The sequence below is a fragment of the Equus caballus genome, chromosome 15, assembly GCF_041296265.1.
Source record: "Equus caballus isolate H_3958 breed thoroughbred chromosome 15, TB-T2T, whole genome shotgun sequence".
NCBI lineage: Eukaryota > Metazoa > Chordata > Mammalia > Perissodactyla > Equidae > Equus > Equus caballus.
In genome coordinates, this window is record NC_091698.1 from 16742424 (window position 1) to 16762103 (window position 19680).

The following is a 19680-nucleotide window of genomic DNA, read 5'->3' on the forward strand; positions in this document are numbered from 1 at the left end:
CGTTCAATATTTTCTGAAGACTCTAAAAACAACTGAATGTTTTTCTTTGATATTCCTAGTTGGCCTCCACCCAGACAGAATGCCCAGACTGACCTTTTCGCTACATACCAGCCCACCAGTTTATCCCCCAAAATATGGAAACGAGATTCACTGTTTCCAGATTGCCTGCAGTTTTTTTACCCACCTCCCCCCGTCTTATAAATCCTCTTTTTGCCTTTGTTCCTGGACGACTGATGACTGTTCTCCTTCACATAACTAACAAAATGTTTCTGAGTTTTTTTGAAAGTTTATTTTGGGAAGCCTGAAAAATGGCCTTCGTCCAGACCCGGACCTCTTTGAGTCCTTGGCTCACCTTCCCAGGCTGCTCTGGTGGTCTTGTGTGTGGCAATTATATGCTCTTTCTTGCTTGGCTCCTGCTTGCCAAATCGGATTCTTGGTCAAATTTAATTTTGTTTCTGATTTACACTTGATCACTTATTGTCCACGCTGGTGGCTAAGTGTTAGAATCCGAGTTTCAATTTTATGGTCTGCCCATTTAGTGACTGACAGAAAGCAGGGACTGGGACTCTAAAATCTGCCTTATACATTTGTTTGTCCACATTTACTTGTCTGAGGATTCTGTTACTTCCTGGCTTACATGAACATGGGGTTGAGAAATCATTTGCCTTTTTAATAGAGAGAAGATTCCATGCTTATTTTATACTTGTGTGGATTCCTCTAACTCTGCAGATGAGAGATGTTTATCCTGTTCAACTCTATTTAGTCTTTTTTGTTCTTACTCATTATGGTTCTAATAGTTGTCAATAGCTACAAAAATTGAATTGCTATACCAAGGCTGACTCTAGTAAACAATGGCTCCCTACAGAATAGTTTGATTATAATCACATATTATTCCTAAGGGGAGCCTTGGAACAAAAGAATGAATGCCATACATACAATGTTCTAATTTCTTTGATGTTTATGCTAATGCTTCTAAGGAAATGAATAATTACAAATTACTGTCCCTTCAGAACTGCTGCATGTTCAGATCTTTAAAAAAAACAGATAAAAATTATTATAAGTGATATGAACACTGAAACAAAACTCTAGCCAAATTCACAAGTAACCTACAAAATTATTCAGCATCTGAATAGTGGTGTTTCCTGAGGAACCTAATGGAGCTTAGTTATATATCTGTTTTTATAAAAAGTGATCACCATTCTTTTTTTTTTAACAGCACGGTTTCTTTTTTTTGGTGAGGAAGATTGGCCCTAGTGAGCTAACATCTGTTGCCATTCTTCCTTTTTTGCTCAAGCAAGACTGTCCCTGAATTAATATATGTACCAATCTTCTTCTATTTTGTATGTGGGACACTGCCACAGCATGGCTTGATAAGCTGTGGGTCGGTCCATGTCCAGGATCCAAACCAATGAACTTCAGGCTGCCAAAGCGGCGTGTGCAAACTTAACCACTACACCACTGGGCTGGCCCCGTGATCAACAGTCTTAAACACATCAGCATCTCTGATTTGATCTTAAATTCTGTTGCTTCAACACAAATGGAATCTCTAACTTACTGAAAGATTGAGAACATTTTATAACTATAAAACTGATTTAAAAGAATGTTTTAATGGACTTTATTTTTCAGAGCAGTTTTAGGTTCACATCAAAACTGAGGTGGTATTTCGTATTAGCCCTGCCCACTCCCACACAAACAGCCTCCTCCATTATCAACATGCCCCACCACAGTGGTACATTTGTTACAACTGATGAACCTACATTGACACAACATTATCACCCAAAGTCCACAGTTTCTATTAGGGTTCACACGATGTCAATTCCATGGCTTTGGACAAATTTATAATGACATGTATTGACCATTACAGAGTATCATACAGAGTAGTTTCACTGCCCTAAAATTCCTGTGTCCTACCTACTCATCCCTTCTTCCCCACACCCCCTGGGAACCACTGATCTTTTTATTGTCTCCATAGTTTTGCCTTTTCCAGAATGTTGTGTAGTTGGAATCATACATTATATAGACTTTTCAGATTGGCTTGTTTCACTTAGTAGTACTTTGCATTTAAGTTTCCTCCATGTCTTTTCATAACTTGATAGCTCCTTTTAGCGCTGAACAGCATTCCATTGTCTGGATATAGCCATTCATTTATCCATTCACCTACTGAAGGCCATCTTGGTTGCTTCCGAATTTTGCTAATTATGAATAAAGCTGCTATGAACATTGTGTGCAGGTTTTTATACAAGTATCACTTTTCAGCTCCTCTGGGTAAACCCCGAGCACAGCTGCTGGGTCACATGGTTAGGACTATGTTTAGTTGTGTAAGAAACTGTCACACTTCCTTCCAAAGTGGCTGTACCCACCAGTGAGGAACACAAGTTCCTGTTGCTCCACATCCTGGCCAGTGTTTGATGGAGCTGGGGTTTAGAATTTTGGTCACTCTAATAGCTGTGTAGTGGTATCTTGTTCTAATTTGCATGTCTCTGATGACAAGTGATATAGAATATCTTTTCACGTGCTTATTTGCCATCTGTATATCTTCTTTGGTGAGGTATCTCTTAGGGTCTTTAGCCCATTTTTTAATCAGGTTTTTTGTTTTCTTGTTGTTGAGTTTTAATAGTGCTTTGTATATTGTGAATTAACAGTCCTTTAGCAGACATATGTCCTTTGCAAATGTTTTTTCCCAGTCTGTAGCTTGTCTTCTCATTCTCTTGACATTGTCTTTCACAGAACAGAAGTTTTAAATTTTAGGAAGTATAGCTTATTCTTTCATGGATTGTGCCTTTGGTGCTAAAATCACTGCCATACCCAAGGTCATCTAGATTTTCTCCTATGTTATCTTCCAGGAGAGTCATAGTTTTGCATTTTACATTTAGGTCTATGATCCATTTTGAGTTAATTTTTGTGAAAGGTGTAAGGCCTGTGTCTAGGTTCATTTTTTTGCTTGTGGGTGTCTAATTGTTCTAGCACCAGTTGTCGAAAAGACTATCTTTGCTTCTTTGTCAGAGATCAGTTGACTATATTTATGTGGGTCTATTTGTGGGCTCTCTACTCTGTTCCACTGATGTATTTGTCTATTCTTTCACCAATACTATACCATCTTGATTGCTGTAGATTTATAGTAATTCCTGAAGTCGGATAGTGTTAATCCTTCCACTTTGTTCTTCCTCAATGTTGTGTTGCCTATTCTGGGTCTGATTTATATAATTTTCCTTCACTCTAAAGAACTTCTTTGAACATTTCCTGAAAGGTATGTCTCCTAGCAACAAATACACTCACTTTTTGTCTGAAAATGTCTTATTTCTCCTTCACTTCTGAAGGATAATTTTGGAGGCTACAGAGTTCTAGGTTGGTGGTTTTTTTTCTCTCAACACTTTAAAAACTTCATTCTACATTCTTCTTTCTTGTATGGTTTCTGAAGGGAAGGTGGATGTAATTCTTATCTTTGTTCCTCTATAGGTAAGGTACTTTTCCCCCTATGGTTTCTTCAGAATTTTTTCTTTATCTTTGATTTTCTGTAGTTTGAAAATGATATGCCTATGTGTAGTTTTTTTTTTTTTTTTTGTATTTATAATGACTGGTGTTCTCTGAGCTTCCTGGATGTGTGGTTTCGTATCTGACAATAACTTGGGGAAATAGTCATTATCATGTCAAATATTCCTTTTGTTCCTTTCTCTCTTCCTTCTTCTTATGGCATTCTCATTACTCATATATGTTACGCCTCTTATAGTTGTCTCACAGTTCTTGGATATTTTCTTTTTCAGGCTCCTGAAAGCTTTATTTTAAACAAATAAATTTGTATAACTAGTCTACCTCTGGAAGAAATTAATAAATTAGATGATAGGGACTCAAAGTGTAAAGACACAAGCTCCTAATGGTTCATAAAAGACAAATACACCCATACAAATTATAAATTTCTAAGTGTCTTTTTAAAATGGATTTATGAGACATCTTTATATATTAAGGATACTAATCCCTTGTCATATTTTCATATGTTAACTTTATATTTTATATAATTCAATCTATCTTTTCCTTTGTAACTTCTTAAATTGCTTTCAAGTTTACAAAAGTATTTCACATACAGAAGCCAAACGATCAAGTACTTTATTCTAGGTTTTAAAAAATTGTTTTCACTTTTGACAGAACTCTTAACTTATCCAGAATTTATTTTGGTGTGTGGACTGAAGTAAAAAGCTAACTGGATTTTTCTGAAATAGTTTTCTAATTCCTTCTTCATTGCTTTCTATGTTTTCAAATCTTACTGGGGTAGTATAGGTTAGTTGGTAAAAGAACGGAGCGGGAACTAGACTGCCTGAATCCAACCCTGCCCTACCACATTACTTGCTCTCTGACTCTGAGTCCCTTAACCTCTCTGTACCTCAGACTCCTCACTTATAAACTGGCAATGTTAACGTACTTCTTGGGATTGTTTTGAGAATTAAGTATGATACGATATGTAAAGTGCTTAGAAGAGAGCTGGCTTATGTAAGTGTTTGTTGTTATGCAGAAGTCTCTGTGTCTTCTGTTAAAATAACGTCTTATTGCATCAGAACTATATCACATTACTGTAGGTTTATAATAAATTTTAGTGTCTGCTCTAGTCAGATGCCAGTTTTCTCTTTTAACTTTAAACAATATTAGCTATTCTAGCTAGTTTATTTTCCATTTGAAACTTGGAATAATTGTCAAGACTGTTCCAGCAAAAAGTTTTAGTGAAATTGTTTTAGAACTTGTAAACCAAACTGAGAATATTTCAAATAATATTTCCATATGTTTTGCAGTTTTCTTCCTATATATGTTTTGTAATTTTCTTCATTAAGTGTCAAATTTTCTCATTGAACTTCTTCCTAAAATTTATTTTTTGGCTACTATAGGATTTTCTTCTTTCCTCCAAATCCCATTGATTACCACTCACTCTCTTCTCTCTACCCACTTTCACTTTTCTACACATTCTCTCTTTATTTTTGTCTGTTATTGCCACTGAAATCCAAGTCCTAAGAGGGTAGGAATTTAGTCTATTTGGTTGACTATCATCTCTCCAGTACTCAGTACTCAGCCTGGCTGTATAAATATTTGCTGAATGAATACATAAAGAAATGTAATGGTATTTATCTTACATTCAGTTTTTTGATGTACTTTCTTATTTCTAACTCTTTTTTTTATAATATATTTTCACGTTATCTAGGTAGATCAAAAAAATGCTTTCACTTTCTGGTCAGACCTATTGTTTAAGCTTCAGCTTTTATTCAGGTGGCCAGAAGAATAATAACAGTAATAATAGCCATCTTTTTTGTAACTGCTTTTATTAGGAAATCCCAAACAGAATTTTATTTTACCAAAAACAGCTTGAAGATATTATTTAAAGCTTAGCCACTTAAAATCTTGATACTATGATGATATCACATTACACAAAAACACAGAAAAAAAGATTTTCTAAAAAACATAAGGTGATTGTGTCATGGACAAGAGTTTTACATTTCTAGTACATTTCTTAACTTAGAAGTTACAAATATAATTTGTTATTAAAATAACTATTTTTACCTTATAGCTTTCTGCTCCTTGAATGAGATCTCTCATGGAAGTAGACAAATGATCCTTTTCTGATCGAACAGATTCGAGTTCCTCCCGTAGAGTCTGGGCCTATTTTAAATATACGATATATAGTTTTTTATGGACAGAAATACTTCATTTTCTAAAATGTAAAGTTTTTGAATCTTGCATTTTTAAGTCACTTTTACCTCTTTTCTGCTGGAATCTAGTTCTTTCTTTGCCTTCACAGCAACTAGTTTTATCTTATTTATTTTTTCATCCTTCTCTTTGGATTCTTTTTCCAAATATCCTAAAAACATGAAAGGATTATATATAAACTCAAAAGGAAAAAGAAAATATTCAAATTATTTACTTATTTTAACCCTAGAAATTGATCTTTAATGTAGAGCACAAAGTCTGAAATATGAAATCAAAATAAAGTAGCAAAAATTTTAATATATTTTAAAGTGAAAGCTTATTGATTATCTAAGTGATGCAGTGTGAAAAATTTCCATTTTCTTCAATCCTCTAAAATAGCCTAATGTTTTTTAGTCATTTCTTAAGTGTCTAGGACCTGGAGAGGCTGTTAGGACTCCTTTAACATTAGAAAATTTCCTGGAAACACAAGTATGCTACAATTTAAGTGGTAATTTGCAAATCAGGGTTAAATAGAGGAGATAAATATTTATGCTCCATAGGCACACTCCTCTTCGTTGGTGGGTCTGATTTTTATGACTAAACCTGTAATGCATTTTACCTATCGAACCTTGATCTCTCCTATTTAAACTTCAGTGTTCCAGATCTTACTTCTTGATGATATCTTTGCTTAACTGCAGTTACGATCTGAATTTCTGTCCCAGCTTATTCACCAAGTTGCACCTGTCCCCACATACTCTGCTTTCCTTTGGCTGCTACAAGTGAGCTGACTGTGTGTGTAGCACAGGCCAACTATCCCATTTTTGCATTTTACCCCATACCTTCTCACCTACTCAGGCATCAGTGCAGCAATTCTGCCCCTCTGTTGTGCAGCATTTCCCCTTCTCTAATTGCTTTTCCCAACAGTTTATAAACATGCAAGAAGAAAATTATCATCAAGAAATTAAGGTCAGGAACAAATAATGGAAGCAGCAAAGAGGGTAGGGGAGAGGTCACTATAGGAGAGGTGAAACATGACAAGAAAAAAAAAAAACAAGCAAACCACACTTGCCCTTCAGATACTGTCCCATCTCTTTTTTCTTTTATAGCAAAATCCCTTGTAAGAGTTGTCTATACATGCTCTCAAATTTCTCCTCCCTCATTTTTTTCTTGAACCCACTTCAATCAGGCTTTTCCTTCAGCCCCTCATGGAAACTATTATCAAGTTACCAAAGATCTCTATGTTACTTAAGCCACTGGTTAGTTCTCAGAACTACTATCACTGGACCGGTCACACTATTGTCAATGGTTAAACATTCTTTCCCTCTTGAAACAACTCCGTCACTTGCACTTAATCTTTGCCTTAGCCTCTAAGACATTTTTTGCTCTGGGTTTTCCTACCTCACTGGTTGCTCATTCTTAAACTTCTCTGCTGCTTCTATCTTTCTGATTTTTAAATAATGGATAACTGTCTCTGGCCAAATATCCTTGACGAATATAGATACAAAAATTCTCAACAAAACACTACAAAACCAAATTCAACAGTACATTAAAAGATCATTCACCACAATCAAGTAGGATTTATCCTTGGGATGGAAGATGGTTCAACATACACAAATCAGTGTGATACATCACATTAACAGATTGAAAGAAAAAAATCATATGACCATCTCAACAGATGCAGAAAAAGCTTCTCACAAACTTCAATTTCTGTTCATGACAAAAACACTTATCAATTAGTCACAGAAGGAACATATCTCAACATAAGGAAGGCCATATACGATAAAACCACAGCTAACATCACACCCAATAGGTTTAAAGCTTTCCTTTAGGATCAGGAACAAGGCAAGGGTGCCCACTGTCACCACTTCTATTCAACATAGGTCTGAAAGTCCTAGCCAAAGCAGTAAGGCACGGAAAAGAAAGAAAAGGCATCAGAATTGAAAAGGAAGAAATAAAATTGTCTCTATTTGCAAATGACATGATTCTATATACAGAAAATCCTAACCACTCAACCAAAAAACTGCTACGACTAATGAATGAATTCAGTCAAGTTGCAGGATACAAAATTAACGTAGAAAAATGAGCAGCATTTTTATACATTAAACAGTGAATTTTCTGAAAAGAAATCAAGAAAGTGATTCCATTTACAATAGCATCAAAAACAATAAAATACTTAGGGATAAATTTAACCAAGGAAGTGAAAGATCTCTACTCTGAAAACTAAAGACATTGATGAAAGAAATCAAAGACGACACAAATAAACGGAAAGGTATCCCATATCTATGTAATGGAAAATTAATATTGCAAAAATGTCAATACTACCAAAAGCCATCTATAGATTCAATGCAATCCTTAACAAGATTCCAAAGGCATTTTTTACAGAAATAGAAAACACTCCTAAAATTTATACAGAACCATAAAAGACCCCAAATAGCTAAAGAAATTCTGAGAAATAATAATGAAGCAGAAAGCATCACACTTCTTGATTTCAAGCTATACTATAAAGCTATGGTCCTCAAGGCAGTATGGTACTAGCATAAAAACAGGCAAATAGAACAACAGAATAGAATTGAGAGCCCAGAAATAACCCAAACATTTCCAGTCAACAAAAATGTGACAAGACAGCCAAGAATACTTAAGGAGAAAAGACAATCTCTTTGATAAATCGTACTAGAAAAACTAGATATTCACATGTAAAAGAATGAAACTTGATCCCTGTCTTATATCACTCACAAAAATTAACTCAAAATGCATTAGAGACCTAAATGTAAGACCTGAAACCATGAAACTCCTAGAAGAAAATGTAGGAAAAAACCTCCTTGACATGGGTCTTGGTAATGATTTTTTGGGAAATGACATGTAAAGTATATGAAATAAAAAATAAACAAGTGGGACTACATCAAACTAAAAAGCTTCTGCACAGCAAAAGAAACTATCAACAAAGTGAAAAGACAACCAAAGGAATGGGAAAAATATTTGCAAACCATATATCTGCTAAGAGGTTAATATGTAAAATATATAAAAAATGAGCAAAGGACCTGAAGAGACTTTTTTCCAAAGAAGGGATATCAATGGCTGACAGTTAAATGAAAAAATGCTTAACATTTTTCAAAAAATGCAAATTAAAACCATAATGAGATATCACCTCACACCTGTTAGAATGGCCATCATCAAAAGGACAAGCAATAACAAACGCTGGTGAGGATGCAGAGAGAAGGGAACCCTTGTGCACCGTTGATGGGAATGTAAACTGGTGCGTCACTATGGAAAACAGTATAGAGGTTCCTCAAAAAATTTAAAATAGGGGCCGGCCCCGTGGCCGAGTGGTCAAGTTCATGTGCTCAGCCAGGGTTTCGCTGGTTCAGATTCTAGACACAGACATGGCACTGCTCATCAAGCCATCCTGAGGCAGTGTCCCACATAGCAGAATCAGAAGGACCTACAACTAGAATATACAACTATGTACTGGAGGTGCTTTGGGGAGAAGAAGGGGAAAAAAAAAAAAGAAGATTGGCAACAGATGTTAGCTCAGGTGCGAATTTAAAAAAAAAGTTAAAAATAGAACTACCATATGATCTAGCAATTCCACTTCTGGGAATATATTCAAAAGAAACCAAAACACTAACTTGAAAAGATATCTGCAGCCCTATGTTCATAGCATTATATACAATAGCCAAGACATGGAAATAACCTAAGTGTTCACTGATGGATGAGTGGATAAAAAAATTGTGGTATTATTATATAATGGAATATTATTCAGCCATAAAAAACGAGGAAATCCTACCATTTGTGACAACATGGATGGAGCTTAAAGGTATTATGCTAAATGAAGTAGGTCAGAAAGAGAAAGATAAATACTGTACGACCTCACCTACATGTGGAATCTAAAAAAAACCTCCCATCAAACTCAGAAAAAGAGATCAGATTTGTGGTTACCAGAAGCAGAGGATGGGGGGAAGGGGAACTGGAGGAAGGTGGTCAAAAGGTACAAACTTCCACTCATAAGATAAATATTACTAGGGATATAATCTACGACATGATGACTATAGGTAATACTGCCATATGATATATATAAAAGTTAAGAGGGTAAATCCTAAGAGTTCTCATCACAAGGAGAAAAATGTCTTTTCTTTTTATTGTACTATATGAGATGATGGATGTTAACTAATCATTTTGCCATATATGTAAATTAAACCATCATGCTGTACACCTTAAACTTATACAGTGATATACGTCAATTACGTCTCAATAAAACTGATAAAAAATAATAAAGTTTGCTAAATGAACAAAAAAATCCACAAAGAATCATGGAAACATTTATAAATGGAATCACATCAGTCCTTTGTTTAAACCACAGAAAGTGAGGGTTCTGAAAGGGGAGGCAAACAGATGGCAGATGGATAGGAAGAGACAGCTTCTTATTATGTTTTTAACAACTCATTAATCAGCTATGTTATTTCCCAGTCTTTTCTAACACTAAGAGGAATCAGCGTAATTAATTGTGACAACATATGCAAAACCATAGTTACCTATTTTTTCTTCTAGCTCTTTTACTGAAAGTTGATCATTTTCTACAGAAGTTGATTTCTCTAAGGAATCCTAGATTTCCAGAAAAAAGAAAAACAAACAAATGAACTGGCCATCATGTTAAGCATGAGAAACTCATCATCCAAGAGAATTCACATAAAAAGCAATTTGGTGAAGTCTTTTTTCTCCTTTGATAGACCAGGTAACAGCGACTTCATCATGCATATAGCATTTACTATAAAAAAAATGGTAGTATCCAAGACCAAGATGAACAACCTGACACACATCAAATACATAATGTAATAAGGAAAAGATTAAATGATGAGAATAGTTTATTATACTTTCACAATTTCTAGGGAAAAAAATCTACAACTTTGGCTACAGCTAAATACCCCTATAGCCTACAATTCTGCTCAACACTCCTCTTTAAGAAAGGTAATATATATATCACACAAGAATGAAAATCAAGTTTTTTCATATTTAGTTGTAGTTTTGCTGGTGACGAGTTATACAGTTTTGACCAAGACATGTAACCCCTAATCATTTAATCTTATGTAAGATCAAGATTCTAAAATGATCTAAAATAAAAAAGAGATCAATGTGATAAATGGGATACACATGAAAATGTTTGTTGCACTTTTCAGGAATTTGTCATTTGAGCTTAAACGCTAAAAATTTACTGCTGATTCAAAGTGCAAAAAACGTTAATGTATACATTTTCTAGAGTCTATGAGTACAACTAAGATTCAAATCAATAAAATTCAAATGAATAGTACCTTCAATATCAACTCTGCTCTCACATCTTGCAATTCAGATTCTTTTTGTTCCAGTAATAGCCTTAGGTTTTCAAGTTCCCTTGTAAAACATTTTTCTTTTTCACTATGGACTTCATTTTCGCTACATAAATTCTGAGATACTTCTTCAACCTGAACTAAAAGATTCTGATTTTCAAGCCTTGTTTTTTCATTAGCATTCTTCATTTCTAGTAGATCAGACTGCAGCATCTCTTTTTCTGACAAGGTTTCTTCTAGCTCTTTACTTAAGAGAACTTTCTCTTGCTCATAGTCTCTCAGTAAAGAGCTAAATTCCTCACATTGAACTACATTCTCTTCTCGAAGGAACTTAATCTCTTTTTCCAACTCTACTACCCTTTTATCATACTGAAAAACCAAGTTGTGTTTTTCCTCACTCATTTTAGCTAAGGATTCACCCATGGCTTGGAGGACATTTACAACATCTTGCTCTTCATTTTCTTCTGAAACCTTTGACTTCATTTGTTTAAGAAAACCATATAACTGGGTTTTGACAAATGACTTCTGAACTTGCTCATTTTCAAACAGTTTACTTAGATTATCTCGTTCTTCAACTATTAACTGAAGTTTCTTCTCTAATTCAGAAATCTGTCCCTTAAGCATAGAATCTCCTTCTTTTTGAGACAGGAAAGCTTCCAAATCCCTCATCAATTGGTTCTTTTCTGAACTTAGTCTACTATTTTCCTCATGAAGAAACTTCACCTCAGATGACAATGCTTCCTGATCTTCAGAGAGAGTTTTCAACTGAACCATAAGCTTTTCCAGTTTTTGGTTATTTTGATCCTTTTCTTTCCAAGTTTCTTCTAGTCCTCCTGTTAACTCATTTACTTTTTGTTCTAGTTCACTGTTGTACTGGGTAGTCTGCTCTACTTTCTCCCTAAGTTCTAAAATTAATCTTTCTCCTCTTTCACATTTTTTATGGAGATTATCCATCTCTTCATGAGAACTTTTTATTTTACTTATGAAATCATCTTTTTCCTCAGTAAGAGAGCTTATCTTTGCTTCAGATTCTTGCAACATGGTATCTCTCTGACTGAGACTAACTAAATATACTTCATTCTTTTCTTGAAGGTTCTTTATGGTATTTTCAAGTTCTGGTACAAATTCTTGTTGCAATAATAACTTTTCATTTTCTCTTTGAAGACGATTCACAGTTTCAAGAAGAGCATCTTTTTCATTAAAAGTAGTTCTGAGCTTCTGCTGAAGTTCATTAACATCAGATGCTTGCTGTTGCTTCATTGATTCAAACTCTTGACTTATTTTTCCAGCAGATTCCCCAAGTTCTGCTTGTAAAATTTCCATAATCTCTCGTAAGCTCTCATAATTTAAAATTGCTTCTTGCTTTTCTTGCTGTAGGTTTTCACACTGCTCCTTAAGACCCTGTATTTCAAACATTAACGTTAATTTTTCTTTTTCTGAACCTGACAAAAATGTCTCATTTAGTTCTGCTATTTCTTTCTGATGCTGTTCCTTAAGACTCTGAATTTCTTTGTTATGTTGTTCCATAGTAGAGAAAAACTGTTGATTTGAATCTTCTAGCTCAGACTTTAATTTTTCAATTACATAGCATTGTTCTTCTTTAGCTAGTAATAATTCATTAATTTTAAACTCTAAGTCTTCCCGTTCGTGAAAAAACTCATCCTTTATATGCTGGGCATCAATTTCAAGTTTTAACTTAAGATTATTCATATAAGTTACCTCATCTTTTAAGATACTATGTTGAGACCTCAATTCTTTTAAGGTATCTTCTAAATGTTTGACTTTTTCATCTACTACTTGTTCTACACAAGTACCTTCTTCTAAGAGCAAAGAACACATCTGATTTTCTTGGTCTGCATTTGAGACCTTCTCTAAGTTTTCTACTTCACATTTGTTTTTCTCCTGAATGTTCTTCTCACTTGTCTCACACTGTTTGACTAAGTTCTCCTGTAGCTGGTTTAAACTGTTTACTTCTGTTTCATGTTCTTTAGCAGACACTTCAATCTGGCACATCAATTCTTTCACCTCTTCTTGGTGTGCAGCTTTCAACTGCAAAAGTTCTTCTTGCAAACTATTAACATGTTTTTGGTAATGCTGAGAATTAGCCTCAATGACTTTTTGGAGCTGAGTAATTTCTTGCTCCTTTTCATTTGTGGCAGCTTCTAACTGCTTTTGCAGATATAAAATTTGTTCCTCAAAGGCTGGCCTAATTTTCTGAATCTCTCCTTGCAGTTTTTTAACATTATCTTCAGAGCCACTCTGAAATTTAAGTTGTTCTGAAAGCTCTAATTGTTTTCTTGTTGCTTCTTCAAGTTCCTTTTGCAAGCTAGCTTTATCATCACTGTGTTTGGAATGTACTGCAATTAATTCATTTTTCAAATTTTCCACTTCTTTCTCATAGTTTCTTTGTGATTGTTCATATTCCTTGTGCACATCTTCCATTTTAGTTACAGAATCCTATTATAAAAATAAGCATACAAAAATTATTTGAGACCAAAAAAAACCCCTGTCCTTAGAAAAAATATCAGCCACAGGCTCACTAGAGAGAAAAGGAAATGAGCAGAAATAAACATAGAGAAACATGATAGTGCAATGCTAAGAATTCTGCTTAGTATCTAACTACCTTGAGGTATGACAATAAATATCAGCAGTACTAGACAGCTTATCAAAGTAATAACTAAAAGCTAGGAAATCTCTGAATTTTACTTTCTTTTAAAAGGTAATAAATTACGTAAGTTGTATTAAGTCACAAGGCTTTAATGAACATAATAAGAGACTTTTTGGAGAAAATCAACTCAGATCCAACAGGAAGTTGAATATCCTAGAACTGAACAGATAATGGCATTTGGGGTATGTGTGAGAATCAACTTACTGAATTTTTCCGTAACATTTTTCATAAAATGAGTATTATTTTTCATTTTTATTAAAGAATGACATTACAGCTATAAGGAAGATTAAACACCACAAGTAAATGTTAGCTCTATCTCTGTGCAGTTGGGTTATTTCAGTTATTTTTCTTTTTCAATATCAATGTTTCCTTGTTTGTAAATTGATAAAATCAGACCACATGGCTTCTTAAGGTCTTAGCTCTATAATTCATGACTACACTATATAAGTTAACAAAAAAACATTAAAATGTTGCCTTACCTCAACCTCCTGCTTCATTTTAATATTTTCCTTCTTCAGAGAAAGACACTGTTGCTCAGTCTCTGCTTTTTCCAGAAGAAGAGTATCCAGACGCTCAGTCAGTGCCTGTTTTGGAACAGGATGATTTGTTCGCCTGAGGTTAAAAATGGTGGATTGACCACACACATAATTATCTCGTCACCTTTTCTAAACCACACTAAAGTAAGAACAAAATGTTTAGAAAGGTACATACATAAGAACAATGAGAAAAAAAGAAAACACATGAGGAAATCAGAAATTTCAATACATTTCTGGACAATGGAAAACAGAGGAGGAGGAAATGAATTACAAAGAGGCAGAAAGTTAGAACCTAACAGCTTTCACAGGGAAACACATAGGAAGTACTGGTAAATACTCATTAGAAAACCAAATGCTTAGGTATTGAGGTACCACATATCATCAAGGGAGGAACAATGTGTGAGGTTCAAAACCTGGGCTTGTCTGACAAGCTGAATAGAGAGTGGTTAGAGTAACAGTCAAGAAATCATCGGTGTCCCTCCTTCCTCAGAGACAGGTTTATTCTCTGCAGGAATTAAATGGAAGAGGAAGCTAATGAAATGGAAAATAGATCAACAAACCAAGAGTCAGTTCTTTGGGGGTGGAAAAAAGCAAACAAAATAGACAACCTCTAGCAAGACTGATCAAGAGAAGACAGAAGTCACAAACAATATTATGAACAAAAAGGGGACACATCTACATAGAAATCAGAAATTAAATGGTTAAAGAGAATATTATGAACAATATTGGCAATAATATTGAAAACTGAAATGAAATGGATAAAAATTCCTAGAAAAATAAAGCTTTAGAACCCAAGAAAAAAAATTAAAAAGGCATAATTAATACTATACCTTCTTAAAAATCAAATTAGTGGTTTAAAATTGTCCAGCAAAGAAAACAGGAGGAATAGATAGTTTACAGGTGAGTTCTATCAAATTTTCAAAGAACAGATTATCCCAATTACATATAAACTTGTTCAGATAAAATAAAAAGCAAGAATTCTCAAGTTATTCTACAAAATCGACATAACTTGATAAACAACATCCAAGGACTTTATAGACAGGAAAATCAGATCCATTTCACTATGAATTTAGTGATCTAACGTTAATCTAATGTTAATCCTAAACATTAAAATCTAGATAAATGTTAAAATCCTAAATAAACAGTTCACTATCACCCCAGAACTGCCTACCTCTGCACTTACGTGAGATAATAAAGAAAAACTTTGTTGTCTAAGAAAACAAAAACAAAACAGACGTAGATAAATTTAGAGTTCCATATCAAGTTATAGCTACTGTTCAAACATGAGAGTAGAATAAAACCATTTTTAAACACAAGATGACAAAAATTTTCCTCCATGCTTCTGTTCTTAGGAAGCTACAGAAGGACATGCTCTACCAAAATGAGGTTAACCAAGAAAGCGAATGACATGACCTAACAAACAGTGGGGGTAACATAAGAAAGCAGAAATTCACAAGATCATGGCAAAAGTCCAGCTCCAGGAAGAGCGTGCAGCAGATCTAGAGAACAAGCAGACCACATCAGTGCCGGGAGACAGAGCACGTCAGAAGGCAGCGTCCAGGAAAAAATGTAAAAGATTATTTATCTGTGTGACTATCCGGAAAGTAGTAGTGTTGTGATGGACAGCTAAATGTCTAAAGTGGATAAAGCAAGGTATAGTAGTTTAAGCATGTTATTCAGAGTAATTTACACAAGTTATTTAGTTATTAGTATTATTTCTAAATCATGTGCATGTTATTTAACGTGACTGACACATGTGGAGGATAAAGGAAGAGGAGAGCTGAAGAGTTTCTAAAGTTAAAAGGCCCAGGAAACAGTGCTGCCACTGGTTGCTCAGGGAACGGGACTGGGTCATGCTGAGTATGAAAATAGGACAAGAGAAATGGGTGAAGAATTTTTTTCCCCAAACAGCTAAAAATTCAACTGTGAGATCTGAGTCAGTAGTCATGTCCAGGGATATCTATCTATCCATAGATTATATATATCAATAGATGATCAGCCCCAAAACCATCATCAAAGTCCTGAGCATGGCTGAGTTTTCTGAGGGGAGAGGGAAGAGCAGGACTGAGATTGAGGCAGCAACCATAATCAGTGTGTGAAATGAAAACGAGAGAGACTACTACTCATTTCAGAACACAAAGGGATCTAGAAGTCATTTAACCCTCTCTTTTTACAGTCAACCAGAGAGGTAAAAACTGTACCAAGGGCAGAGAGGAAGTGGCCAAACAGGGACAGAAACCCAGACAGTGCTCCAGCAGGCTGACAGCCTTCAAGGAAATCTGATTTGTTATCACACATTTCCCCTAAGTAAATAAATACAAATTAAAGCAATACTCACAACTGTTTCATTACCTTAACAATATCATCCGTTCCTCCAACCACAGTTTTTGATTTCAATTCTTCAATTTCTTTCTCCAATTCTAAGCAATTATTTAAAAAAAAAAATTCCAGTTCAGAAATCAAGAAAATAATTACTGGCTAAGGTGGTAAGTGCATCCTTAAAAAAAACCTACTATAGAGTAGAATATTTAAGAAGCAGGTATTTTGAGAAAGCATTAACTTCACCCAGCATTACCTTTCATTTTCCTTTTTATTATGGAAAACACCAAACAAATAAAAAAGCAGATAAAGTAGTAGATTAATCTCCATGTACCCATCACCTTGATTTTCACCTCCACTGGTATTCATTTCTTCCTTCCCCTCATTTCTCCCCCCGTCTTGATATTTTTGAAGCAAATCTCATACATTATTTCAGCTGTAAATAACTTATTACTGCATAATTTTAAAGCAACAATTAACCTCATATTAAACATAAATGTTATTCTATTTCATCAACTCGTGTCTAGGTCTGAAGCCTGAAAGAAGTTGTAATCTTTCCAAAGAAATTACTCTCTTTATTACAAGCTGATCCATCCTCCCAAAACACAATTTGACCTTTTCTAGAAGAATTTAAGTCTTGGCTTTTAGGTCGGGCAGTTGACATTTGCTAAGTGGAAAATCAAGAGCTTGGCAATTCAAGAGCTCACTCACACACACTAAAAAAGGATATTAAAATCTTTATCTTTTTGGAACATAAAGAAAAGGAAACTGAGTAAGGAATCAGTCAACTTCAGTAAATAAATATACTTAAAAATTCTAAGAACGGAAATTTTTTATTATTTTACTCGAGGTCTCTTTGAGCTCATAACCTTTTGTCTCTAACATTTCAATCAATTACTCTAGAAAAAATGCTTTACTCAGAAGAACGGACAACCCACATGAAGTAAAAAAATGTGTTTAACTTTAACAAATTATTTTTCCAAATCCTCCTTCCTGAGTTTAATAATTCAAAGGTAACTGCAGTTTAGAGATGTGAGATAATGAAAAAAATCAGAGGCAAATGATTAAAACGTTAAATAACAGATTCCATTACATTGTCTAAGATTTTATTGGATTCACTGGTAAGCAAAACAAATCAATGTACAATTAAAAAACTAGTATTTTTAACGATGAGAGTAAATGTGATTATGATCAAATGAATATTTTGAACCCAATACCTGTACATTTTGACTTAGATTTCTGTATTAGCATCATCTGCTTCTTGGCAAACTTGATAAGATCTTCCTTGGGCAATGTTTCCAGCTGAAAGATGAAGCGATGTTACCAATTTGTTATAGGTCCCCTATTAGTGAAGCAACTACTGTGAAATGCAAAAAACAGCACATATCCACTTGCAGACATATATTGTTGTTACAAACTAAGATGCTTTCTAGGTTTTGATTGTAAAATTAGGGGACTGGGACTAACTCTACTTAAAGTTCCTTAGAGCTGTAAAATTACTTCACTCTATTCAAAGCTGAAAGAAGTCTCTGTCCACATGAAAAGATGTAAGCATAATTACAACAAGATGAATCAGGTTCAATCTAGACTTTAACTAAAAAATCAGGAAAAATCAACCACTGTGGGCTCACTTTCCTCTTCTGTAAAATGGGGATAACAAAAGTACTTGTGGTTACCACGAAGCTTAAACGAAGTGACTGTTTACACAAGTGCCTAGACTAAGTATGCAAGCAATAAAGCACTTTTAGATTCCACGAATGTGAAACGTTGTACAGGGCCATAAAAATTACCCAATTCAACTTTCTTTTCCCTAGGAGGGGCCTACAGAATACAGTCCCTTGATTCCTACCTACGTCACTGCTCTTTCCATTACACTATTTAAATCCTCATAAACTATACTGCTTTGTTTAATGTTTGAAAAACTCCAGAATCTCTCAGCAAGGCTAACAAAGAGCAGGAAATAAACAAAAAGTCAACTCTTTTCATACTAGGAAACTTAAAAAGAAAGGAAAGGAAAGAAATAGATGGGTGACTATGTAAATTAAAATTGGGATCCCTTATAGAAAAGCTATTTATCTTAAATAGGCCACCCCTCTCTGCATGCCAAAGTTTTCCATTTCATCACCCCTCCACTCTTCAGGGAGCCTGCTAATCAAGTATTCGCTTCACCTTAGACTTCCCGGTCCCAGGGGCGGCTGGTGAGGCCACCCCATCTTGAACAGCATCCTGCAAAACAAAATCAAACCCAGGTGGTCAGAACTCTTTTCCTGATCCCAGACGGAACGCGCGGAACCTTTACAGGTGAAAGCTCTTCCGTGGAATCAAGCGGAGGAAACCTCAACGGGAGAAAGCAGATGACGGAGGAGCCGTCTGTCGCTGGGGCAAATCGTACAGAACCGGCTCTGGGGGCGGGGACCCGCGAGGGACGGAATCAGGGGAGAGGAGACGGGCAGCGGGGACGGGTGCGGAGGGGAGCTGCCGACCCCTCGCCCGGGCCCGCGTCTCACACGGCGGCGCGGAAAGCTCGGTGGGGACGCGGTGGACCCCAGCCCCAGCCCGGCCGCGTTACCTCCATGGCCGCCCGCAGCCCCGGCGCCGCGGCCCCGCAGCCCCGCAGCCCCGCAGCCCCGCCGCGGCGGCACTTCCGTCTGCAGCCGCCTCTGACGCAGCCTCGACCGCAGGTCACAGGTCGCGCTTCTCCGGGCCGGCCCCACCCCCCGCGTCTCCATGGCTACCGCACGGCGGCGCTTCCGCTTCCGCTTCTGCATCCGGGGGGCGGCTCCGGCGCGCGCCCGCCCTGCCCGGACCGTGCGGCGGCCGCTGCTTTCCCCGGGTGCGCCTGGGAGCTGGGCGTCACGCCCCGCGGCACGTGTGCGTCCTGTGGCTGCCGTTTATGGGCTCCGAGAACCTGGGCAGGGCGCCCGCGGGGCCTAGTTTTCCGCGTCTGCGAGACCGCGGAAGGCTGACGCGCATCGCCCAGAGGGTCTGCCGGTCGCCGTGCTCTTTGGGGCCCCTCCGCCCGCCTGCTGACGGCCGGCCGCTGCCGCGCGCGACCCCCGGCTCTGCGCGGGGCTCTGCGGAGCTGGCTCGGCGGGAGGAGACGCCCAACGGGAGGTGACACGAGGGCCCTCGCCTCTGAAGGCGGCCCGGGGCTGCGTGGATGCTGGCCGCGCCG

At 36.5% G+C, this 19680-nt stretch overlaps 1 protein-coding gene across 2 annotated transcripts in view; it reads right to left on the reverse strand.

Annotated features, from left to right (window-relative positions):
- The window catches only part of GCC2 (GRIP and coiled-coil domain containing 2), a 53754-nt gene extending 34530 nt beyond the window's left edge, over positions 1–19224 (reverse strand). For both annotated transcript variants that reach the window (XR_011426225.1, XM_023618459.2), the window contains exons 1-9: positions 19075–19224; positions 18675–18731; positions 17723–17807; positions 16539–16606; positions 14130–14234; positions 10968–13439; positions 10194–10263; positions 5736–5836; positions 5539–5637 (exon numbers count right to left, since the gene is read on the reverse strand). Coding sequence is in view for 1 of the 2 variants with exons in the window: in XM_023618459.2 (XP_023474227.1) it covers positions 5539–5637; positions 5736–5836; positions 10194–10263; positions 10968–13439; positions 14130–14234; positions 16539–16606; positions 17723–17807; positions 18675–18731; positions 19075–19080 (3063 nt within the window). In the remaining variant the exon portion in view is untranslated. The remainder of the gene's footprint in view (positions 1–5538; positions 5638–5735; positions 5837–10193; positions 10264–10967; positions 13440–14129; positions 14235–16538; positions 16607–17722; positions 17808–18674; positions 18732–19074) is intronic.
- Between the last annotated feature and the right edge of the window lie 456 nt (positions 19225–19680).